At 43.4% G+C, this 25,720-nt stretch overlaps 1 protein-coding gene across 3 annotated transcripts in view; it reads right to left on the reverse strand.

The window, feature by feature from the left end:
• SLC6A15 (solute carrier family 6 member 15) overlaps positions 1 to 25,355 on the reverse strand; it is a 42,372-nt gene extending 17,017 nt beyond the window's left edge. Inside the window, exons 1-4 of one of the 3 annotated variants that reach the window (XM_053405474.1) lie at positions 25,334 to 25,355; positions 9,708 to 10,185; positions 2,992 to 3,149; positions 729 to 855 (exon numbers count right to left, since the gene is read on the reverse strand). In XM_053405474.1, coding sequence (XP_053261449.1) covers positions 729 to 855; positions 2,992 to 3,149; positions 9,708 to 9,996 — 574 coding nt within the window. In that variant the 5' untranslated portion in view covers positions 9,997 to 10,185; positions 25,334 to 25,355. Of the gene's footprint in view, positions 1 to 728; positions 856 to 2,991; positions 3,150 to 9,707; positions 10,186 to 23,128; positions 23,151 to 24,782; positions 25,107 to 25,333 lie in introns of those variants that run through there. The other 2 variants (XM_053405473.1, XM_053405475.1) reach the window with 2 other exon arrangements.
• Between the last annotated feature and the right edge of the window lie 365 nt (positions 25,356 to 25,720).

Raw genomic sequence — 25,720 nt, forward strand, 5'->3', positions numbered from 1 at the left:
GAAAGTGTCATCTTTAAGACAAACTCTACCATATCATAATTCTTAGATTTTGCTTTTCTGGCATGCCAGATTATATATATATATATATGAAGGTACAATACTCTGTTACAATAACATACAAAATCTACCATAAGTATCTCTGCCAAACTAAATAAATGGAAATGTTTCATTTCCAGTACTATGAGTTTTAAAACTCCCGATAAGGGGAAATTGAATCAAGGAGCAACTAAATGCACAAGGAAATCAATTAAAGTGTCTATATGTCAAAATAAAGAGTTAGACCACCAACTAAAAAAAACTCTGGAAATATTATGGATTTTTTCCCCTTTCTAAATTAGAACATTGTTTATGCTAGCTATCAAGTGTTATTGCTAAGAATCATACTGGAAAACCAGTATTTTGGGGAAGGATCAATAACTTAATTTAACAATATGAAACATTCCAGTTCAGCATGGTTATACAAAACATAAGTGCTACGGTGCTCAGATATTCTTAATCTAAATGCTAGAGAGTCAGCAAACAATTCACTGGGTTTTGGACTGAAATATTTGCTTTCAGTGATTTCCTCTTTAGTTTGCTTGGTTTCCGTACTCTGTAGCATTTTTTAAACTTCTAAAATGTTTTCTAACAGAGGGTAGAAGGGAGGGGAAGGAAGGAAGGAAGGAAGGAAGGAAGGAAGGAAGGAAGGAAGGAAGGAAGGAAGGTACGTTAATACACTGGATGCTTACAAGTATGTGAAGAATTTTTCACCAAAGGACATTGGTCCCATGGCAACGGGTGCTGAAAGGACTGAGAAAAGTAAAACAAACTCCATCCAATGATGACATTGTAGTATAGGGCCACAAAAAAGCATACCTGTGGGGAAAGTAAAATATTTTCAGAAGCAATTTTCCTAGTATTGGCATAGAAAATAACATTTTTAACATGGCTCTCTAATGGCCAAGTTCTATTATCTGATGCAGAAACAAACACCAACTTTGGAAAGAACATGTTGAAGTCTTGATGCATCATTTATACCAGGCATCCCCAAACTCGGCCCTCCATCTGTTTTGGGACTACAATTCCCATCATCCCTGACCACTGGTCCTGTTAGATAGGGATGATGGGAGTTGTAGGCCCAAAACATCTGGAGGGCTGAGTTTGGGGGTGACTGATTTAAATACACTCTCCTGCTATGGTGCTGCCTGAAGCAAGTCGCTTCATCATATCTTGTGGCAGGACCAGGCCTAAGTCATGAGCTTACAGTGTACCACAAGAGTGGGAAGCCACAGGCCCAAGAGCTAAATGTAGCCTCCAAACCACTCTGTCTGGCAGTCAGAACTCTCCTCATGACAAAACAAACTCCCCCAACAATGAACCTCACTGGCCCTGCTTCAAACCCTAAGTGTTCCCCGCCCCCCTCCTAGCTGGATATCCTTGCTTGCCTAGATTGAGGACAGGAAGGGGTACATGGAAATGTATACATACTAGCCTATGATACAAAAGTAAAATTACAGTTGTTACTCTGCTTTTGTATCTACTCTGCCACTGGCTTTTTGCCTCAGCACAAACCAAGGAGCTAAAAGAGATTTTCAATCTATATAACGATTGCATGACCAGGTAATACACTTTAAAACATAGACGGCATCTGCAGATTCCAAACATTTTATGTGCATTTCCTCTGCTTTATATTTATATTCCCTTCTTGCTGAGAGGTGCCATCAGCATTGGCATTTCACCAGCTCCTGAAAACACACCTGTTTAGGCAAGCCTTCTCCTGAACTTGAGCTTCCTGATCTAATTGTTTTAATATTTTTTTAACTGTTTTAATGCTTATTCTTTTTAATTGGCTTGTTTTACTGTGTATTTTAGTTATGTATGGAATTTATAATTGGTGTTATACTTGTAAACCACTTTAGAAGCCATTTGGGCATGTAAGCGGTATATAAATAGATAAATTCTTTAGCACCTTACCTGCTTAACCCAGCCTTCCTCAACCTGTTGCTTCCATTTGTTTTGGACTACCATTCCTATCAACCACATACAACTTTGACAATGTCCAAGAATTATGAGAGTCATAGCCTAAAACATCTGAAGGCAGTGGCGTAGCGTGGGGGGTGCCAGGGGTGCCGGCCGCACCGGGCGCAACATCTGGGGGGCGCGAGTCCACAGGGCCCAGCCGCGTCGTGCCCTCGGCCCGCCCCTATTGTCAGAGCGGCCGGCCAGCCTCCGCCTGCTCCTACCTTGCCCACCCGAGGACTGCGGCAGCGCCCGCCCCCGTGGCCACCTACCTCGCCCATTGGCTCACCTCCCTCGGCCCCGCCTCTCTCCAATGGCCGCAGGGGGTGTCCTGCTCGGCGCCGGCGCCTTTTTTCAGGAGGTAGGGAGGCTGGACGGGGAGGTGGGGTCAGAAGCAGGCAGAGAAGGAGGGGAGCTCGTAGCCAAAAGGGCTGCGCCGGCCGGCAAAGGGCCGGGGAAAGTTTGGAGAGGAGAAACGCACCGTCATGATTTCCCGGTGGAAGCGGCAGGATTAGGGGTGGCGAAGCGTAATTACGCACGAATTTCGCTGGGTGAGAGCTTCGGGGATCGATCGGCGGAAATGGGAATCAATTGGAATATGAGAAAGAGAGAGAGAGAGAGGGACCATCATTCATAGGCATAGATTTGTAGGGTTAGGGGGCGCAAATCCACGGGTTAGGGGGCGCAAATTACTTGCCTTGCTCCGGGTGCTGACAACCCACGCTACGCCACTGTCTGAAGGGCACAAATTCAGGGAGGCTTCTGTAGTCTAAACAAGTGGCATGCCAGCTAATTAGTTTCATAGTTATGTGGGCACTGAGACAGATCCCTTCCTTAGTTTTAATGTATAAATCTTAGGTACTCTGCAAATCACAAAGCTAATCCTTCAGCATATTATATCCTTTTTAAAATAAAAAGGTATTTGGAAAACTCACGGTATGCACTAAGGCTTGGGAAACAGGTCACATTACCTACTACGCAAGCAGTACTTACTACACAGCTTGCAAATCCAATTCCACCAAGCTTGGGGCTGATATAATTCCATACTCCAATGCTTCCACGCCGAATTCTCTGACCCACTGAAAGCTCCAAGAAGAAAAGCGGTATCCCGATGACCAGCAGCAAAATTAAATATGGCACAAGATAGGCACCTGTCAAACCAAGAAGATGTTGAGAAACATTGAGAATACAGAAATGTATTTTAGAAAGGAGTGCAGAACAATTTGCACAAATATCTGTTATGGTGGTGTTTGCATATAACCATCAAGCAGAGTTGCAAAGATTGGAACAAAAGCTGTACAAACTAATAGGTGGATGCAATAAGCTATCTCCAATATCAAGGCCTGAAAATCAAAATCACTTTAGGAGTCAGTGTAGCTCAGAGATATCGAGGAAATATGTAGAACATTGTAGTGTGGTGGACTTGGCATAGAAAGAAGTACATATAATTAATGAGTGAGGTATGTGGACAAATTACTGATGGAAAGGGCTTGTAAACAAGGCCCTGCAGTATAATCTTCATCTTGAGTTCCTCAAATCAGACCGTTGTGTATCCTTTCAGGATCAGGTGCATCCTTGTCCAGGTGACCAATCAGCACTCCAGAGACATGCCTGGCTATAATATTGGCTGTATGGACTCTGATCAGGAATAGCTACTGCTCGGGGTCTGCAGGACAAGAAGATACCACCTTACCCATAATTTACCCATTTTTTATATGGGAAAGCAACTCTTTTCATGCCAATCTATATCTTACTCTTTCAAGATTTTATTTCCTCTCAAAGACTCAAGGTTCATTTTTCATTAACAACCACACAGTTTGGAGATGTTTGGAAATTAAGCCACAAATTCATACATTTTAAAGCACTCTCTTGTGTGTGCATGTGACCTTTGTCTAAATTTTGCCAAAGAAAGCCTGATGGTGCTACATTTTCCATGTGAATTCAAGATCTGAAAGGGAAGTAATTATTTAATCAGCTCCCCCAACATTCTATATCTTCTTGTTCCTTGACTACCTATAACAAACGTCTGCAACCCTGGTGCCCTCCAGAGGTTGTTGGTCTACACCAGTCATGGCCAAACTTGGCCCTCCAGCTATTTTGGGACTGCAACTCCCATCATCCCTAGCTAACAGGACCAGTGGTCAGGGATGATGGGAATTGTAGTCCCAAAACAGCTGGAGGGCCACGTTTGGCCATCACTGGTCTACACCTTCCATCATCCCTGATCAATGGCCATGGTGGCTGCATCTGATGGAAGTTGGGATTCCAACATCTGCAGGGCACTAAATTAGGGAAGGTTGATCCCAAATATGTTGAGTACAGGGCACACAGCTATTTTTGTCATGTGTTAATTTTATGGGATGCCCTGCTAAATAGAAATGCACCAGGCACCATCACTGCTTCCTTTGGTAGGTAGCCGACAGTTATCTATTTCAGCTGTTATTTTCAGACACTGCTTTTCATATGGATCTCTTGATCGCTGTTGTTTCAATGGATCTTGCTTTTTATGTAGTTTTAGCAACTGTTCACCACTAACCATTCAAAGCAATCACTGCTGGAAATAATATTGTGGGGAGACAAGCTTAGCTGTGGATGTTTTGACAAGTTACTATCTTGTGCATGCACATGCACTCACCCTTTGACAACTGAATCGTATGGAAATAATGGTGCCAACCTGCTTGCTGAGATAATGTAGGGAAAATCACTTTGGCAGTAAAGGCCTTCATGTTGCATTACATAAAAAGCTGTGATGCTTCTTCAGTGGAAGGCTGATTGTAGTAGTCTGCCACCTTCCCTACCACCATGGGGTAAAAGACACTAATTTGAAGCTTTTGCTTTCGATTTTCAGACTCCCATATCAGTCTTATATTGAGGAATCATTGCAGTTTGTTAACTCAAGCAGCAGGATGGCCCTTCCTGGATCTTCTTGTGAGTAAGTAACCCTGTGACGCATTGGCTCGCAATTCCTCTGCTGTTTCATTACAATTCCTGTGCTGCTGAACTACAGCATGTGCCAGAGTAACAGAAGTGTTCACTAGGGTAAGCAGGGCCAAACTCAAGAGAGCTTGTCCTTTCTTCTTCTGCTGAAAATGGACTGCTTCAAACATGAAGTGAGAATGATCAAAATGTTCTAGGATCAACTCTCTAATAAGAACGTGGTTGGTTGTACCCAATCCTAGCCCTACTCACTAAAATTAATGGACCTAAGTTAGTCATGTTGATTAATTTCAATGGGTCTACTCTGAAGCTGGAATTGACACAATACTTCCCATGGATTAGATATTTAGTTGCTATATTCCAGTATTTGTAATGTAAAAATAAATGTGCTTTCTTTCTACATGCCTGCATGCATTGCTCCGATATCCAGGCACATATTTTTTTTCACATATTGACATTGCAAACCAAGCAACATGATCTGCAAATGTCCCCATTTGAAGAAATGGCAGGGCAAGCCAGTAATTATGAGAAATCCAATAACTCTGAAGAGCAACAGGAAGTTTAGGAGGCCTGTTTTGCAGCTACAGGAAAAATAATTGCCAGTAATTTGCAGGACAAACTGAAGTTCATATACTGGCAAAGAAAAGAAATGCCAAATCAATTGTAAAGCTTTGGAAATGCACTTGGGGGGGGGGGAATCAATTATTGAAATAATTTTAGCGGCATATCCTAACGTGTGTTTTTTTAACTTTCTCTCCCCACCCTACAACTCTGGGAGCTAATTCAGGGCTGGGGACAACCCCAATTTGTTCTTTGGTGGCCACAAACTGTTGTGGACAGTGTGCAGGTTTAGAATCAATTGTAGCATATCCATGGCAGCAGCACTAGAATTAAGGCTACAATCCTGCAATGCAGTTTGTTTCTGAATTAATGTAATTCTGATTGGTGTTGAATTTGTTCATTAAGTAACTTTATGTCTGTTCTTTACTTGTGCTATGGACTTGTAGCAGTTGCTGTTAGCTCTTTTACTTCAGATCCCACATGGCAATGGGGACACCTTTTAATCTAGTCATAATCCAGAATGACAGATTTGTGTGCTCCAGTATAAAATCACTTAATTCAAGAAACTTGGAAGGCTCAACCTGTGATCAGTCCTTTGCCTTCAGCTGATGAATTGATGAATTTACTTAATTGAAGCAAAACGCATGTTAATAGTGCCAATCTGTGGTCTAGAAAAAACTTATCAAATGAATTATTACTTTTAGGAATGATTTAAACAAGAACAGAAAAGATTTTTCCTTGAAAGAGATGTATCCAGTGTCTAGAAAGAGATCCTGATACTTACATGATACCTGCTATGATCCTGATACTTATCAGGATCATTACATACTTACATCAGGATACTTACATGATACCTGCTATGATCCTGATACTTAGCATCCTGATACTTATCAGCCCCCATTGCTGCTATTTGCATTTTTTTAAAAAGTGTGCCCTAAATGCAAATATTTAGAGTGCAGATTTTTTTTAAAAAAATCTTCAAATATGAGGTTAGCATACAATCCAAGTTCCACTAGAAAACCTATTGAGGAGCCATAGGAAGTGAAATTAGTGGTTCCCCACCAGCAAAAAAAAAAAGTATGTATGCCAATGGGTAAGTCCCTTGGCCCACAGAAATAGCCCAACCCTCTATCTAGGGCTGCCATTGTTAATTCCCTCCAATTATAGCCAATGAAAAGGAATAAGCTCCCCCATTCCTGCCCTGCCCACAGCAAATGATTAATGGACTTCAATGTCTAATGCGCAAAGCATGGGAAATAAACAAGATGAGCTTGAGCTCTTGGTACAGCAAACTAAATATGACATAATAGGCATCACTGAAACCTGGTGGGATAAGTCCCATGATTTGAATGTAATAATGGAGGGATACAATCTATTTCAGAGAAACAGACCAGACAAGAAAGGAGGAGGAGTGGCGTTATATGTCAGGGATGTGTATACTTGTGAAGAGATCCAAGATTTAGAACCTCAAAGCCAAAGTGAGAGCATTTGGGTCAAAATTAAGGGAGAGAAGAATAACAGTGACCTCATTGTGGGAGTTTACTATAGATCCCCAAGCCAAACGGAGGACATAGATGATGCCTTCCTGGAACAGATGGCCAAGCATGCAAAAGGAAGGGAGATAGTAGTAATGGGGGACTTCAATTACCCGGATATTTGTTGGATGTCAAACTCAGCCACGAGCATAAGGTCAAACAGATTCCTCACCGGCCTTGCAGACAACTTCGTTGTCCAGAAAGTGGGAGAAGCAACAAGAGGAACAGCCATTTTAGATCTGGTCCTAACCAATGTTGATGACCTGGTTAGTGGGGTAGAGGTGGAAGGATCATTAGGTGTGAGTGATCATGCTCTTCTGAAGTTTACTATACAACGGAAAGGAGCAGCCAAGCATACTAAGACTCAATTTCTCGACTTGAAGAAAGCCGACTTCATAAAACTTAGGGAAGTGCTGGGTGAGATCCCATGGACAGTAATACTAAAAGGAAAGGGAGTTCATGATGGCTGGGAGTTTGTTAAGAGGGAGATAGTAAAAGCACAACTTCAGGCAATACCATTGAGACGGAAACATGGAAGGTGCCTAAAGAAGCCAGGGTGGCTATCTAAAGAACTTTTAACTGAGTTAGGATTAAAAAAGGATGTGTACAAAAAATGGAAAAGGGGGGAAACCACCAAAGAGGAATTCAAACAAATAGCCAGCACGTGTAGACACAAAGTCAGAAAAGCTAAAGCACAGAATGAACACAGGGTTGCTAGAGAGGTTAAAAGCAACAAAAAAGGTTTTTATGGGTATGTTCGTAGCAAAAGGACGAACAAAGAAACAGTGGGGTCACTCAGAGGAGAAGATGGTGAAATGCAAACAGGGGACACAGAAAGGGCTGAACTCCTCAATGCCTTCTTTGCCTCAGTCTTCTCCGATAAAGAAAACAATGCCCGACCTGAAGAATTTGGAGCAAATGATTCAGCAGAGGAAACACAGCCCAGAATAACTAAGGAGATAGTACGAATACTTGGCTAGTTTAGATGTATTCAAGTCTCCAGGGCCAGATGAACTGCATCCAAGAGTATTAAAAGAACTGGCAGATGTGATCTCAGAACCACTGGCAGTCATCTTTGAGAATTCTTGGAGAAAAGGCGAAGTCCCGGCAGACTGGAGGAGGGCAAATGTTGTCCCTATTTTCAAAAAGGAGGAAAGAGAGGACCCAAATAATTACCGCCCAGTCAGTCTGACATCAATACCAGGGAAGATTCTGGAGCAGATCATTAAGCAAACAGTCTGTGAGCACCTAGAAAGAAATGCTGTGATCACCAATAGTCAGCATGGATTTCTGAAAAATAAGTCATGTCAGACTAACCTGATCTCGTTTTTTGACAGAATTACAAGCCTGGTAGATGAAGGGAACGCAGTGGATGTAGCCTACCTTGATTTCAGCAAGGCATTTGACAAGGTGCCCCATGATATTCTTGTAAAGAAGCTGGTAAAATGCGGTCTTGACTATGCTACCACTCAGTGGATTTGTAACTGGCTGACTGACCGAACCCAAAGGGTGCTCATCAATGGTTCCTCTTCATCCTGGAGAAGAGTGACTAGTGGGGTGCCACAGGGTTCTGTCTTGGGCCCAGTCTTATTCAACATCTTTATCAACGACTTGGATGATGGACTCAAGGGCATCCTGATCAAATTTGCAGATGACACCAAACTGGGAGGGGTGGCTAACACCCCAGAGGACAGGATCACACTTCAAAACGACCTTGACAGATTAGAGAACTGGGCCAAAACAAACAAGATGAATTTTAACAGGGAGAAATGTAAAGTATTGCACTTGGGCAAAAAAAAATGAGAGGCACAAATACAAGATGGGTGACACCTGGCTTGAGAGCACTACATGTGAAAAGGATCTAGGAGTCTTGGTTGACCACAAACTTGACATGAGCCAACAGTGTGACGCGGCAGCTAAAAAAGCCAATGCAATTCTGGGCTGCATCAATAGGAGTATAGCATCTAGATCAAGGAAAGTAATAGTGCCACTGTATTCTGCTCTGGTCAGACCTCACCTGGAGTACTGTGTCCACAGGAGGGCAACCAAAATGGTCAAAGGCCTGGAAACGATGCCTTATGGGGAACGGCTAAGGGAGCTGGGCATGTTTAGCCTGGAGAAGAGGAGGTTAAGGGGTGATATGATAGCCATGTTCAAATATATAAAAGGATGTCACATAGAGGAGGGAGAAAGGTTGTTTTCTGCTGCTCCAGAGAGGCGGACACGGAGCAATGGATCCAAACTACAAGAAAGAAGATTCCACCTAAACATTAGGAAGAACTTCCTGACAGTAAGAGCTGTTCGACAGTGGAATTTGCTGCCAAGGAGTGTGGTGGAGTCTCCTTCTTTGGAGGTCTTTAAGCAGAGGCTTGACAACCATATGTCAGGAGTGCTCTGATGGTGTTTCCTGCTTGGCAGGGGGTTGGACTCGATGGCCCTTGTGGCCTCTTCCAACTCTATGATTCTATGATTCAAACCTGTAGGGCAACAGTGGTGGTAGTAACTTTACCCCCACCATAAATGTCCAGAAGGATTGTTCTGCTGATGTTACATCTGGTTTGTGTCTGGGAGACAGCATTGATTACTATAAGAGTAAAAATGGGATTCACAGACTACAGGGACGAACAGTCACAATCTTTACATAACCAATGCCAACGAGTAAATATAGAGCCTTACCTCCGCCATTTTTTTGGCACAGATAAGGGAATCGCCACACATTCCCCAAACCTACAGAAAATCCAACTTGTGCCAGAATATACTGAAGTTTGCTGTTCCAAGCTGGTCTCTCATCTTCCACGTCAGATCCCTCTTCCACATCTACATCTTTGTCGTCCGAGTCATTAACCGACAGCTCGCTTTTCTTGAAAGCATCTTCCACAGAGTCTTCGTTAGATAGGAGATCCTTAACTGACTCGATGACATCATCATCTATTTCTCGTTTAACCACTTTGCTGTTCTTAGGCATTTGCAATAAGGAATAATGTCAGATCACGTTCTCTTCAGACAGGCTATCCAGCCTCAGTTACTATCTCTGTTCTGCCAAGTCAAAAATATCTGAATGTTTGCTTGAAATGGTTGAGTGAAGGAAGTGTCAACAACGTCCCTTGTGAAATGTAATCAAGATGTTTGTAATTGCTTGTGTTAACATAAATACCTGTAAAAAAAACAAGTAATCAGATGACAGTAGAAAAGGGTACTTATCTCATTCTGTTAAAAAAATGATAGTTCTCTTTTTAGTCCTTTTCTTTACCTAAATGATGGCTAAATAGCCATTGCTAATATTTCTTGGCTGCATTATTCCATAAAAATCTCCCAAGACTGCAAAAGAAAACATGTAAAAGAATGAAATTTCATTGTTCCCCAGTTCCTTCCCTCTTTCTTCCCCTCAACTCCATATTTCCTACAACAGTAATGTCTCACTCTGAATATGACTGATTTGTTTGAATGGTTCTGTGATTGAAAACATTGACTCTCTTTCTCTCTATATATATATATATATTCTATTGCTACTCATCACAAAAAAATAATAAAAATATATTTTAAAAAATAAAACATTCTGTGATAAATTTGAGAAACAAATAACCCAACTAGACTGTGTGATCACATAATTGTCCTATAGATGTGTGCAAGAAGAGCTCTTGCATGTGAGGGGGCTTGTGGTGGGGCCTTGCACGTTCGGATAAATGCATCTTAATGGAGCATTCTTAACTGTGGAAATGTCATTTAAAGTTGAAACATATTGCTTTCAACTTCTAGAAAGCCATATGGTGATTCCTATATGAATGTTAATTGAAATGTGTCACAAGTAAGACCATATTTGGTATACCCTTAATGTATCTCTCCTGGCATTTGTACCATGTGTGAATATTATTAACATGTACATGAATAATTTTTAATCACAAGACAATGTAAGATTTACATTTCTGTGACAGAATGGGAAATGTGTGAATATTTGATGTCAATTGTGCAAATGTCCCATTTTTTAGATAGGAGGTCGTATATGTAATGTGCTTTAGCAAAATTATTTACTATATGTCATGTCATGAGAAGCTGCATCTTTACTACAAGTATATTCCTGCAGGCATAGAAGCATTCAAAACCCATGGTAGAATTGACTGGTTATAGCTTTATCACCCTTCTTGAGTAAAGGTAAAGGGACCCCTGACCATTAGGTCCAGTCGCCGACGACTCTGGGGTTGCGGCACTCATCTCACTTTACTGGCTGAGGGAGCCAGCCTACAGCTTCCGGTTCATGTGGCCAGCATGACTAAGCCGCTTCTGGCGAACCAGAGCAGCACACGGAAATGCCGTTTACCTTCCCGCCGGAGCAGTACCTATTTATCTACTTGCACTTGGACGTGCTTTCGAACTGCTAGGTTGGCAGGAGCAGGGACCGAGCAACGGCAGCTCACCCCGTCGCGGGGATTCGAACCGTCAGCCTTCTGATCGGCAAGTGCTAGGCTCTGTGGCTTAACCCACAGTGCCACCCGCATCCCATCCTTTATGAGTAGATGTATGCTTTAAAATCTGACTTGTTTTTTATTATTGTCTTTCACTGTTCAGAAATGGTACTTTGCAAAAAACCAAATTGGCAATGTTTATATGTTGTCCGAGTCAGAGGCGGAGCGGCACACATGCCGTGCACGTGGGGGTGGGGCTAGCTGCCTACGGGGACAGAGCAAGTATCCCAGGGGCACTGCCCGCAGCGAGCGTCCCGGGGCAAGCCACCCATGGAGAGCATTCCGGGGGGGAGCCACCCGTGGCAAGCATTCCAGGGGGCACCGCCCGTGGCAAGCATCCCGGGGGTCAGGGCGGCGATGTCACACCCCCCCCAGTGATAACCCCCGGGCAAGCCACACACACCCCTTCCTCCACCAGTGGCCTGAGTAGATTCAGAGGTCTGTGTTTGGCAAGAAGAGGTATACTCAAATAACTGCTTCAGCATGTGCTACAAAGAAATCAATACAGTCCAAATGAATAATGGCGTAGTTTAACCCACTTTGAGTAGATTTGAAGTAGTTCACAGAGTGTATTGTAGAGAATGTGGGTCAGCTTGCAAAGGGACTGAGGAAGAAAGCTACCTGAATCCGCTCAGCTGAATCCAACTTACATGCTGACAACATTATAACAGCTCAGTCACTAGAGCATGAGACTGTTAACCTCAGGCCCGTGGGTTCAAATCCCACCTTAGGCAAAAGATTCCTGCAATGCAAGGAGTTGTATTAGACAACCCACATGGTCCCTGCCAACTCTCCAATTCTATGATTCTGTTATCAGTTTGATCATATGAATTGGTCCTAAGAATCTTGACTCTGTCTCATTTAAATTCTTAATGCAGGTCTGCCTTGCATTAAGAACAAGATAATGCATATGGGTAGTCAAATTTCCCAGGGTAACTTTGCAGTTTTACTAAGCAGGTGTCGTGCCCTTCAAGATACAGTCCTGAAACGATGGAAGTTATTTCATATGAAATGATCTACAGGAATGGTTTTGCAAGTGTTTTGAACTATAAGATTCACCCAATCTTGGCTTTGAAATTTTAGCTCCTTGGATTTCTGAAGAGCTGAATGTTTTCAGGCTTCTTCATCATTTCTACTATAATGACAGGAAAAAGCAAATTAGGCTGTTCCAAGGTCATTCCATTTATCTTCTGGCTTCCAGACCTTAATAATAACTGAAAAGTCTGGCAAGTTTCAGAAGCGGTTAGCAATAACATTTCACCAGCACCTGCCCATGTAAAATGAAAATCCTGATTCCATTATTTGACTATTTCAAGTAATAAATCTCTATAGTAGATAAAGTAGTTTTTAGTCTGAATTACATCAGTCAAGGGAGAATGAATAAAACCTGCCTGATTAATATAAATGGGAAATGTACCAAATGTACCAAACCAATCAGGCATTTTCAAAACACGGGAGATCATCAAAAACAAGGATGAAAACAATATCTCATTTCAGAAACACTGATAAATGCTAGATCCTGGTACATTTAGATCAATGTGGAATCAAGATAACTTGGATGAACCTACTAAAAGCTGGCAATAAAGCCTAATAATGGAAAAATAATAGAAAGTAGAGCTATTTACCAGCCAACTTCTATAGAGCAGCTTTGCCAAGAGAAGGGAAGAAGAATTTTGGATTTGATATCCCACTTTATCACTACCCTAAGGAGTCTCAAAGCGGCTAACAATCTCCTTTCCCTTCCTCCCCCTCCACAAACTGAATATGCATACCTTTTCTTTTTAAAATGTCTATTCTGAGATGGGAGGTAAAGGCATGTCATGTGCATGATGAAATATTAGAGGAGCACAGATATTTTGCAATTTAATATATGGCAAGGAAACAGAAGTAGCTTATTTAAATAAATATTAATAGATAGCTATACAGGGGATCAACTTTTTCTCTCACACACAGGCAAGTCAAAGGCATGCTAATCCCAGTTGCCCACACTTGGAGCAGAGCTGATTTGCACTCTGCTGCCAAAACAGAATTAGCATGCCTCGCTATAGGAACGGTAAAATAGTTTCCTCGGTCAATTTGCCCATCTTTTCAAAAGAAAAGAAAAAGAAAGTGAAAACCGAACACTACCTTCTCCAATGACTCAGGATTGTAAAAACACACATTACACAAGGAGCAATTAAATAACAACACAAGTGTAAAATAATCATGAAAATAAATAAATAAAAGCACAGAAAGTACCATTTTAATATAAATTATTTAATGTCAATTGGTATGCTAATAATTTAGGGGGAGGAGCTGTGGATCACTGGTAAAGCACCTGCTTTGATTGCAACAGGTCCCAGGTTCAGTTCACATCATCTCCATGTAGGACTTGGGGGGGAAACTTAGGAAAGATGCTGCCAGTCAGTGTAAGCAATACTAAACTAGATAGGCCAGTGGTTTGACTCAGAATAAGGCAGTGTTCTATGTTTCTATAGAAACGTGCTATTTGATGCTGGTGATGTTTTTTAAAGTGTGTTCTCCCCATATCAGGGTTGTAGGGATGGGTTTATTTGTTTTTCTTTATCGCTACAGTATCTCCAGTTGGAGCGCTTTACTTTTTCCCTGTAAAAGGAAATGGCAATCATTCAGCTATGGAAGAAAGTAAAGGACATCGTTAGCATGGAAGCTAAACCTCCTTTCTACCCCAATGACACTGGGCAGTGAGAATCAGGGCCCCTCCCCCCCACTTGAATATCCCTATCCCGAGATCTAGTTCTGATATTTTAATGGAGCGGACATCCTTGGGTAGCTTTTCCTGCTTCAATAAAATAAGCTACTTATTACAACATGATGGTTTGTTTATTTATTTAAGACATGTGTATCCTGCTTAATCATTTGCATTTCTAAGCAGTGTACATAAAAACGATTCACAGAAAATGGGACAATAAAATAATAAATATTTATTATAAGACTGAAAACTACTTGTATATGCCTGCTGGAGCAAGAAAGTCTTGCTCATGCACCTGAAATTTAGCAGGAAGGTATATGACTAACCTTGGCTGGGAATGAATTCCGCAGACTTGAGCCCATGAGACTGAATGTATGACTTTGAGAAGTTACAAGCCATGCATTTGTCTGCTTCAACAGTCTAGCCAACAGCATTTTGCACTCTGTGGTGGTGAACCCACAATCTGACATCTTCTCTGTGGGTGTGCCACATCACAGAGGCAGCTGAGCTGAGTTCTGCAGTACAGATATTCCCTACCTGCTAACAATCAGAAGAAGAGTGGAACACTCACAGCCTGTTACAGTGGTACCTCAGGTTACATACGCTTCAGGTTACAGACTCCGCTAACCCAGAAATATTACCTCGGGTTAAGAACTTTGCTTGAGGATGAGAACAGAAATCGTGCAGCAGCAGCGCAGCAGCAGCAGGAGACCCCGTTAGCTAAAGTGGTGTTTCAGGTTAAGAACAGTTTCAGGTTAAGAACAGACCTCCAGAACGAATTAATTTCTTAACCCGAGGTACCACTGTATATGAGATCTTTGTTTTCGGGGGGGGGGTCTTATATTGTCCTGGGGGTGAACAGGAACTAGCTGCAGTGTTAGTCAGAATCTTGTCTTCTGTTGTGACTGTCATCTTGGGCTATCCATTAACTCCATAGAGAGTGAAATTTTTAGCCATCATTGGTGGTTGAAATAATGTCCTGCAGAATTACGGGAATCTGCCAAGTCCTCTCCCCCCCCCCCGCCAATACCAATGTTGTTCCTCCAGCATAGAGGCTACGCAGGAGATAGCCTCCTACCAATGACTGACCCAAGGTCACCCTTTGTGGTTGAGTGAAGGTTTGAATCTCAGTCTCCCTGGTCCTTGGCCAACACTTTAGCCACTACACTTCACTGGCTGGCTGTATTTCCACCAATGTAGAATTGTGTTCTACCAGCACTAGAGGATTTAGGAGAAATTATTACCTAGGCAATGAGTATTTCTGCTGGATATGTTCACACTATTAAGGAATAATACATAGTCCACTTATGTCAGCTCCAAACTTTCAGTTTGTCTTCTGAATTATGTTTGTATGCAGATACCGCAAACAAACTTTAATGCAGTTCTGGAGTGTGACTGCTCTAGAATATTCTTTTTCTGAAGCACAGAATGTTGTAGACCTTTTCTTCATTGTATTAAAATTTCCACTTACACTACTATCTAAAATCTGCTATGGAAACCTGATATAGTCGTATCATACTGTCTCCAAGGCTACGCTCCAAAACATATTGTCCCCCAACCTGCTAGAAACAGATGAAGACTCAAGCTGCATGTGATGTGAACTTTCACTAATGAAAGATGGCAAATGATCCAGATCCAGATAAAAGTCTATTTCTTATATAACCTCACTCTGACATGCTTCTATTTTGAAGCAAAATTAACGCCTTTATATTAGTGCATCAAAACTGTTATCATAAATACAATTAAACTAAACCATCAACCCTTCCAACGTGAATTTTCTGGAAAACTTTGGAAATGTCCTGAATTAGTTTAAATGTGGTTTAGCATGTCTGAATATGTTATTTTGTTTTAGTTTAATTGGCCTGCTTTTTTAAATTACCTGCCTCATGTGAATGTGAATGGAATTATTTGAAAACCCTGTTTGTTTTACTCATTTGTAAATATAATTTTTATTAAGCAATGCATTTTTAAGAAATGGGAATTTTCTGAAAATATTTCTATCAAGAACCTGGACACATCATGACGTTCATCTTCATGAAACATGTCTGAACCATCTCATTTATTGTTTCATGTGTTCTCAGACGCTTTTAAAAGTTAGTAACTGAACCAGATATTAAGAAGTATTGATGAATGTGAAATGGTTTTGAATCGAGTTTCCTACTTTACTGCCATGATAATTCAGAAGGATTTCTTCTTCCCCCACAATCACCTTACAAGTGTGTCAAGACCTTACAAAGATCATATGAAAATTTTAATAAAGTATAACAGATTTTGTTAGGTGGGAGGAAAGATCAAAATATATTAAATCGACCCCTTTTAAAAAAAAAAATAGCCTGCTATCATCAATGGAAGGCTGATGTGCTTCAGTTGAAAGTCATTTTAATAGTCTCACATGTAGCCAATTTCCTAGTAACTTTCATACACATTAATACTCAAGTTTTTTTAAAAAAAAATGTACAGAATCAACTGTTCTACTTTTTTAAAGGAACAGTTTATGTTCTCATACCTTAAAAGAGATTAAAATGGAAAATGCAGTAGGCAAAGTCAAAACACTCTACATTAATAACCATAAATAGTTTAGTCACATGAAAGACCTCCAGGGAGCTACATAACTGCCAGTGCATTTGCCTTGAAAAGAAAAGAAAAGAAAAGAAAAGAAACCTGCTCCTACTAATAGTAATTTTATCCCAATACTTTTATGGCAAAAACAAATCAAAGTATCAAAACTTTTAATCAGAAAACGAAAACCATAGTGTGTGTGCGCACTAATTATTTGTTTAAACTGCAGCTGTTCATTTCTGCTCCACACAGAATTTTGATGTTTCCATATATAACAGAATTGCATCACTGGAGGCTTATGTGAGGGATCCTACTCAGCCAGATCCTGGCCCCAGTCTCAGACTTCTCAAAAGCAAACAGGGGTTTGGTATGTTTTGAGGAATACCAGCCATTGCATTTGCAGCTTGAGCAACAATGGTCTCCATCAACCCTGTCAAACCTTTAGGTATCATGGTTTTGTCCTCAGAGTCAGAGGAGAAAGAGCCAGCCAAGTCTATGGCTGCAGTGCCACTGGCTGAAGAGCTAGCCCAAGCTCCTGACATTGAACCTCAGCCTACTGAACCAGAGCCCACTGAATCGAAGTCACCAGACATCCTTCTCTTAGCCTGAGAAACCAAATGCCTGCACTTGACAGTTGTGCAGGTAGTGGTAACAGGTAGCAGACCACAGAGCACAAAAGCAGCACACTTCTCCAGGTCAAACATTTGACCCTTTAAGAGTCTCCAGTGTTTCTGCAAGGAAAGCAAACCTTTGGGCAATAAACTGGGAAGCAGAGGCTCAAGACCTCACTCTAGCTCCAGCCATTGCCAGAGCAAGTTGCTCACTCAGAGTTCTCTGTGGTGCTGAAACCACCAGGGTTATTCCATCATAGATCATGGACCCTTGTCAGAACCAGGTTAGGACACTCAGATGAGAGCATAAACCCATGAAACTGTCAAGACAGGAAGCAAGTCAAGCTGGTTTCTTAAGAGGCTGCAGGATCTCCACTTACAAGTGTTTTCCTTGGGAATGAGACAGCAGGCATACAAATTCCATGCCCATCATTCCAGTTTGGAAGAGCAGAGTTCCTTCTGTCATCAGCACTCATTCACTTGAGACTGTGAGGATGAAATTGCTGGATCTGGTGCTTCCCACGTTTCTCTCAGTGTGGGGGCACGATTCTTTAGGTCCAGGACAAACGGGGTTTTTCCTTTTGGTCTAACGCAAGGGGAAGTGAGACAACCTTGGCTAAGAATAATCCCCATTGCTCATGCTACTGATTCCTCTCCTAAGAGCACCGGTCATAGCTGCCTCACAACTGTGAAGAAACTTGGTGACTCTCTTGCATCAGCTTTCACATCAGCCTGCCCTAGCTTTCACCCAGCCCACCACCTGCTGAAATGGGGACTGAAAGAGGCCTTCAGACCCAATTGTGGCATGGGAGGGGACAGGTAGCCCTTATGTCCCCAGCTGTGACCAAATCACCCCTCCCCTGCTTTAATGAGACTTGGAAAAGCCTTCTATTCATCCCAAGAGAAAGCTTTCCAGTGAGCCTATTTGTTGCAGTGTGGGGCAAACTTCCTGAAGATTACAGCTGGGAAGAGAAGGTTAACTGCTGCAGCAGCCTCCAGAAAGTTTGGCCCCATGATGCTTTGAAAAAAGTGAAAACACATTTTTCAAGCTTAATTTATGGTGGGGAGAGTGAGTGTGGTGGTATCTGCACATGCATGTGTGTGGTGTGGTGGTGTGCGCAGGCTGTACATGAAAGATTTGCTGGTTTGCAAATGTACCACAGGGCCCTAAAAAGGTTGCCAGCCCCCCTAGTGACTAATCCCATACACAGCTTCTAATCTATGTCAGTTTCAGTTCTAGGAGAAACGAAGAAAGAAACCTTTTCTTGAACGGTGAGGGAGAAAAGTAGTCTCATACTGTTTTGTTTTCTTCTTACATGCTTTGTGAACACTTCTATGAGTACATAGGTAGCTATCACATAGTTAATAATTTCAGTAAGTGTAGTAAGTCTAGTTTCAAAACTGCCTCTGGCACGGAGCTGGGTGAATGTAACAATTCTGACAGATGCCCACAACATTTGCATGCAAAAAGGCACACATATGTTGATTTCAGCATCACGGGTTGTGGTTCTGTAATTTAGCTTTGAATGCAGCTTGAGGTTCTATGGAGACTTCTGAATTAGGTTTTTTTTTTCTGAAGGACAATGAAGAACATGGATACCACAGCCAACAACAGCTCCACAAAACTGCTGCCAGCACCATTAGGAGCTATTGCCTCAGCCCAGTCTAAACTGACCCCTCCTCCTTTCAAAAGCATGGCAGCAGCACAGCAGCCAAGAAGGGTCTCCATACCCACAATCTATGCAGAGTAAAGCAAATGCAGCCAATTCTGTGAAGGCATTTTAAAAAGCACATATAAAATAATAAGGAAATTCCATCCCATCATCCACATCCATCATCGGAATTCCCCAGCAGCAAAGTGCCTTTGAGAACATGGGCCCCCTGCCCATCATTTGGGTCCCATCCAGTGCCTTTTCTCAGGGAACTCTAACTCTGTCTCCTCCAAAGGCCATGATAACTGGGGAGATGGATAGAAATTAAGTTGCTATTCTAGTTTCCATCGCATCTTTCCTAGTTCTGAGCAAGGCCCCTTTGCTCCTTTGCCCTGTCTTGATTCTTGAACGCTAGATGTGATGGGAACTAGATGCGATGCTAACTGCCTACTTGAATAACTATCTTAGACTAGGAAGTAGACAGAAAAGAGTCTGGGATGGCAGCAGCTAAATGGCTCCACAATTCCCTCAGGCGATCAGGCTTTTCTACCCTGGTGCTAAAGGGTGCCTTGCTGAAGATTTCTTCTGTGATACACTTGTACTTTGGAAGTTGAATGGAATCCGTTCCGGAAGTCCGTTCGACTTTCAAAAAGTTTGAAAACCAAAGCAGAAGCTCCTGCAGCCAACCAGAAGCCACGGAAGCAAGCAAGCCACTCTATGCCTGCTTTTGCTGCATGTGAGAGGTGGGAAGGCATAGGGTAGAGTCAGAGACCAGCTTTAAATCTGAGTTAAGATATTAAGTCTGCAGCAAAGCAGCTCATGTGAGTGGTGCACAAAATGCCAAATTCTAAAATTGAAGCATAGAGACACTGCTGCAAAATATATTAAATTAAGAAGCATGTTGAGCCTCTCCACGAAGCATACTGTTGCTGTACCTGCTGTTTCAGGGGAAAGCATTCAGGAATTATAAAACTGGGGTAGGAAGTACACTTCCAACAAAGCAATGAAGACCTAATCAAAATGTGGACAAAACAGAGTTCCCATGACAATTAGAATCCAAGCATCAGAGAATGAAACAAAAGAAAGAGGCAATCAATGAAAAAGGAGACAGGTAATGCTTAAACTTAAAAAACAACAACCCATAACTGACATTATTTGAGCATAAAAATAAAACTATTACCGCTTTATTGTGAAATATGTATTTTTACAGGCTAAAAAAAACCCTATTTGCCTGATTAAAAGTGCCCATTTTTTGTTCTTTAAAAAACATTGATATTCATACCTATACTCCAGAGAAGAGGAAGGGAGTCCCAGGCTCAGAGGTCAAATGCCTCTCTATCTGGCCCTCCAAACTCTTCCCAAGCCACGCCCCTTCAAGGCACTGGTCAACACTCAACAGCTTTGGCCTGGCTGGGATGCATCCTTGAACTAGGATAATGCTTCTTGCTTGGATGGGTGGAGAGATGGGTGGTGGTGGTGGTGTGTGTAGAAATGTATGACTTCTGAATGGCTGGAGTGTAGCTTACAACTCATAGTTAAGAGTTATATCTGTTGCTCCACCCACTTTTTGCTTCTGGTCCTGCCCACATTTAACCGATGTCCCCACCCATTTTCTGCATTTGGAACCTTCCACTGTCATGGTTTGTACCACCCATGCCCTGAAGGTTGCCCAATAGGTAACACAGCCCTCAGGTTGAAAATGGTTCCCTGCACCTGTTCCAGAAGCCTGCTGAGAAAGGTGCCTGGAAGTGCATGGTAGTAATTTGAGATACTCCATCATATCAATTTGATGATGGAGTTAGAAAAGAATCAGCTTAGGTGACTAGGCTTCTGCCAGAGAGGCAGTGGTTCGGTGATCCAATAAGATGGAGAACACACCTATCACAAGGGTCAAGTCTCCCCTAGATCCTGTTAGCTTCTGTTCTTCTCTTCGTTTTTGCAGGGGGAGAGGGAATTATTGAGCCACTGTATTTTAATAAAACTAACATTTGCAAAAGCATTGTAGAAGGGTCCAACTCGAATCACTACTTATACCAGGCCATATTCATCTTTCTTGGTATGTTTCTAACTTTTAAAAGTTTGGGGGAAAAGAAATCTGAAAGGAGCAGTTTATTTTCTGTATAAGAAAAGAAGACAGATACCGTATTTTTTGCTCTATAAGACTCACTTTTTCCCTCCTAAAAAGTAAGTGGAAATGTGTGCGTCTTATAGAGTGAATGCAGGCTGCACAGCTATCACAGAAGCCAGAACAGCAAGAGGGATTGCTGCTCTCACTGCGCAGCGATCCCTCTTGCTGTTCTGGCTTCTGAGATTCAGAAATTTTTTTTTCTTGTTTTCCTCCTCCAAAAACTAGGTGCGTCTTGTGGTCTGGTGCGTTTTATAGAGCAAAAAATACGGTAACTTTGGGGTGGAGAGGAGATGTGATGTTGCATCAGTTGCTCACTAGTTCATGCATACAGTAGCTTGCAGTTTTGTCTCCTAGGTTAAAATCAGTTGAAATTGCTTCCTGAATTTGCAACTGTTCAGACTCAAAGGAATGTGGGTGTGTATTTTTAAAAAAACCACAACGCTTCCCGGTATTCCAGATAATAATAGTGCCTAACAACTATTATCTGAATTACCTGTAATTACAAGGGAAGAGCAAAGTGACAGATTTTGGCAGGATCACGCTTAACAATTAGTAACCATATATTCTTGCTGATACCAAGAATATTGATGCTATAATTCTAGTGAACAGATCTGCAAAAGCAAGTATATAAGCTGATGAAAGCAAACTGCTGATGCAATTTCATGCTATGTTTGCAGAATAATCTGCTTTTTCATAGGAAGTAAAATCTTTCTCTTTCAATTTCCTTCCATTACAGAGTAAGGGAAATCCCCAACAAATCTTAGTGCATTGTCACAGCATAGCATAAGATCTGATGAAATATCTTAGACTTATGTCATCAATTTTCTACTTTAAACACATCACAAGAGAGGCAAAATTTAACTGCCGTGTCTTCAGATGGACATAGCAAGTACCTTCTTATTTTCAAGTCAATTTTCTTCAACATATACATCTTATAACCCCATCTAAATATACCCACTATGATAAGTATTTATCAATGCTAAATACTATCTAAAATGGCTCATTTGTCCCTCACTGACTGCCATTGAATGCAATAACTTAAAAACAAGACATTAATGTTGCCCAGGAAAATCAAAACTCTTTAATAAACTGAACCATTTTACATCTTATCAGTGAGAGGTGGATCTGTTTATAACAGCTTCAATTATAGCCTCCCTTCTGTGAATGGTACACAGTTCACCACCACAGGATGTGGCTTTCTTATTGCCCACATCCCCCCTGGAGCAACCTGTGTTCCCTGAAAATCTGCTCCTGCAGACTGGGGAGCCCTTCGGAATGGTGTATGATATAGTGCAGCTGCTGAGCAGAAATTGCCCCCTTCCTTGTGTGAATGGAGAAACAACTAACAACACAGTCCTGCACACCTCTACTCAACAGTAAGCCCAGCTGACCTTATTGAGACTTACAGGTAAATGTATTTACTAGGAAGTAAGGTTCACTGAGCACAATGGAACTTCTAACATTCACAGGACTGCACAGTAAGGATTCAAGTCAAGTCTTTCTCATCTTATTGGTGGCAAATATGTATGCACAGAGAGAGAGAAAGAGAAAGCGAGAAATAATATATATTGTGTGATTATATATTAAATTGATTTATATAATTGCATTCTAAGATAAGATAATGCATATGTGTGTAGTTTTGTATTGTAAATTTCCTTCAGTAATAAATATATATAAATTATATATATATAATTCCTAGACAGGCACAGCTCGTAGCAAATACATACTGGCTGGTTCTGAAGGCTTACAAGTCATGCCAAACAATAGCAACACAAGCCTGTTTTGGAATACCCCTAAGTAGACAACAGGCATCACTGTAAAGAAACGGGGTCTATAGCAACATGGTAATTGCAGAAAGAAAGAAAAATATATTCCCTTTATTTGGGAACTATAAAAGGGGTGAGGTTCACAATACCGCAAAAAAGGAAAAAGCAAGCTCTGTAGACAGCGAGCAGGGCTCCTCATTAACATACCCACCCAAACATGGTGACGTCACCCCGTGCCAGGCTTGCGCCCGCCCACAATTACTCCAAGCAGGCTGGGATTAGGGATGCACTAGGAAAGCAGAGCGTGTCCTTGTAGCGAATTGTCACCGGTTACATGTCATGGAGAGCAGAGCATCAGCCACTGGAGCTCTTCCCCTTCAGACACCTCGGAAACGGTTGGTCTTTATTCCTCTTCCTCTTCCCGATTCCAGAAAAAAACAAAAACAAAGCAAACCCCGTCCCTTTGTGCCTAGTTATCCTCTCTCTCCCACTTTCCACCTGCTATTAAATGAAAGCTCTGGGAAGCGATGCAGGCGTCCTTGGAGAGGCGTGCCTCATCCTCTCGGATCGAACAAGGATCGCCTGCCCAATTCACACCCGTTTCCTCGTAATAAGCTCCGGAGACACCCAAATAGCTCTGCGTACGAGTCCGTTCCTCCGAGCGAGCGAAGCGCGGGGGTGCACCTCTCCTTAACCATCACAGATCCACAGGCGGTGTGGATTGGGGGTGGGGGGCGCAAGTTCATCAGGCATTAAGTTCAGCCCGATGGGGGGGGGCTTGAAATGGCCCGCTTTCCCACCCGATGGCAATGAAAGGAAGTAAAATGCCCGCCACGCGTCATTGCGTAAAATGCCGGATTCCTTCTACGGGCGATCCAAACACACACCTTCACCTCCTCCCACAAAAGGAAAATAAACGAGCACGAGGATTTCGGGCCACGCTTGGCAAGACTGCCAAGAGGGTGAGAGGATATGGAGATGCTACTTTCTTACAGCAGGATCGCCAGATAGGAACGAAATCGATTTCGCAGACGGATATATTGAGGGCGGGGGGGGGGGCACAACACAGACAGCAGCGCTACCTCATGGCTCTACATGGCTCTTCTTTTCCTCTTTCCCTCTGGCCAGCCTCCAGCCCGCTGCCTCGCCACGCCTCGCCCAAGAAGGATGCTCAGTTCATGCTGGGTACCCGGAGCCCAGGATGCGCTGCTCATCTTTCTGTCTGCTGGTGATGGTCCAGCTACGTAGGGTCCAGCTACGTAGCCTGCGCGTCTACATCCCCATAGCGTCTTCGCCGAGGCCATCATTGCGCCTTTCTATGCCACTAGGGATCGAGACAAGGGAGGGGGGAATCTCATGCCTAGACTCCCTTGTACGAGACGGTGCTGGAAGAAGCGAGGGCGACAGGCAGTGCCCACCATGGATCCAGACTATTGCCTGGTCGGGGATTCATCCCGCCATCCCTGTTCTTAGCCCGGCCTTGCAGACAGACACACGGGGGCTTCTTCTGCATATGATGGCGCGTGGCACCGGCCACTACCCATTGAGGAAACTGCCACCGACCGAGTCAAACCACGAATCTCTCTAGCTCAATATACACCATGCCCATTCTTCAGAATCCAACGAGATTTCTTTTGGGGGGGGGGTAGATTATTATTCCCCACTCGCTCGATCCAGAGTCCTCGGATGGCAAAGATCCCTCCTCCTTCCCATCAAAGAAACCTGTCTGTGGCGCTATGCGCGCGCGGCTCAGCTTTTCCTCGGCGACCACGAGGCTCTCCAGCCCAGCCATTTCTGCCCCCCCCCCTTTGCCCCTCTCACCCAGGGCCGGGGGCTCCCCTGACTGCACCCCCGCCTCGCCTTACCTCCTTCCGCGCCCGGGGTGCCCCGCCTGCTTCGGCGACTCGACAAGCGGCAGCCCCTGCAATGTGGCGGAGGTCGGAGAGAGGAATCAGCGACTGGCTGAGCCGGCAGGCGGTCGGACGCGCGTGCGCGCGCTTGTGTGTGTATGGTATAGAGCTATTTAAATATATATTTCTGCGCGAGGGAGAACGGACATGTGCGCGGCTCTTCCTATGCAGGGGCGTTTAAAGACTCGGAGGGGGGGAGGGGGCGGGCGCGGGAAAGGCAGGGCGAGAAGAGCCGCCCCTCCCTTGGCGCAGCGCAGTCTGCAGCAGCAGCAGCAGCACGCCAGAGCGCGGCGGGCATCTCCTCCCCCTCCCGCTCTTCCCTCAGCCTGTGCGGAGCGCGCGCCTTCTCTCCCGCCGGAGGGAGGCTCTCCGCCGCCGCCGCCGCCGCCGCTCGGAGGTGCCCCCCACCCCCACCCCCCGGTAGCGCGCAACCCAGCCCGGAGGCTTTTGTTCGAGAACAAAGCGCAGCGACTTCCCGGCCGCCGGTTCCCTCAGCCGCACCCCACCCTCGTAGGTAGTTCTTCCAGCGGGACGTTGCGGCACATTCCGCCTTTCCAAGCGGGCCATGTGCTCGTGGAGGAGATGCGGCGGCCGCGGCTCCCTCATAGTGCGCATGCGCGCCCAGTGCCGGCTCTCGGGCTTTGGACGAGAGAGAGAGACTGGAGAGACGTGTGTGAAGGCAGCCCTGCGCGCAAAGGGGATAGGAGCCGAGGAAGATAAACGGAAGGTTGACATTCAGGGTTTCCTCGGAAGGGCCTTTTACGCATATCGGCCCATTGCTGGCGCTTCTTCGTTTCCCGATTCTCCCAAGTGGAGTGTGTGTACCGGAATGTGTTTCATCCCTTAATATTCAGGAACAATAGATCTGATAATGGCAGGTCATCGTTGGTCAG

This window comes from Podarcis raffonei, chromosome 10 (genome assembly GCF_027172205.1).
Source record: "Podarcis raffonei isolate rPodRaf1 chromosome 10, rPodRaf1.pri, whole genome shotgun sequence".
NCBI classification, from domain to species: Eukaryota; Metazoa; Chordata; class Lepidosauria; order Squamata; family Lacertidae; genus Podarcis; species Podarcis raffonei.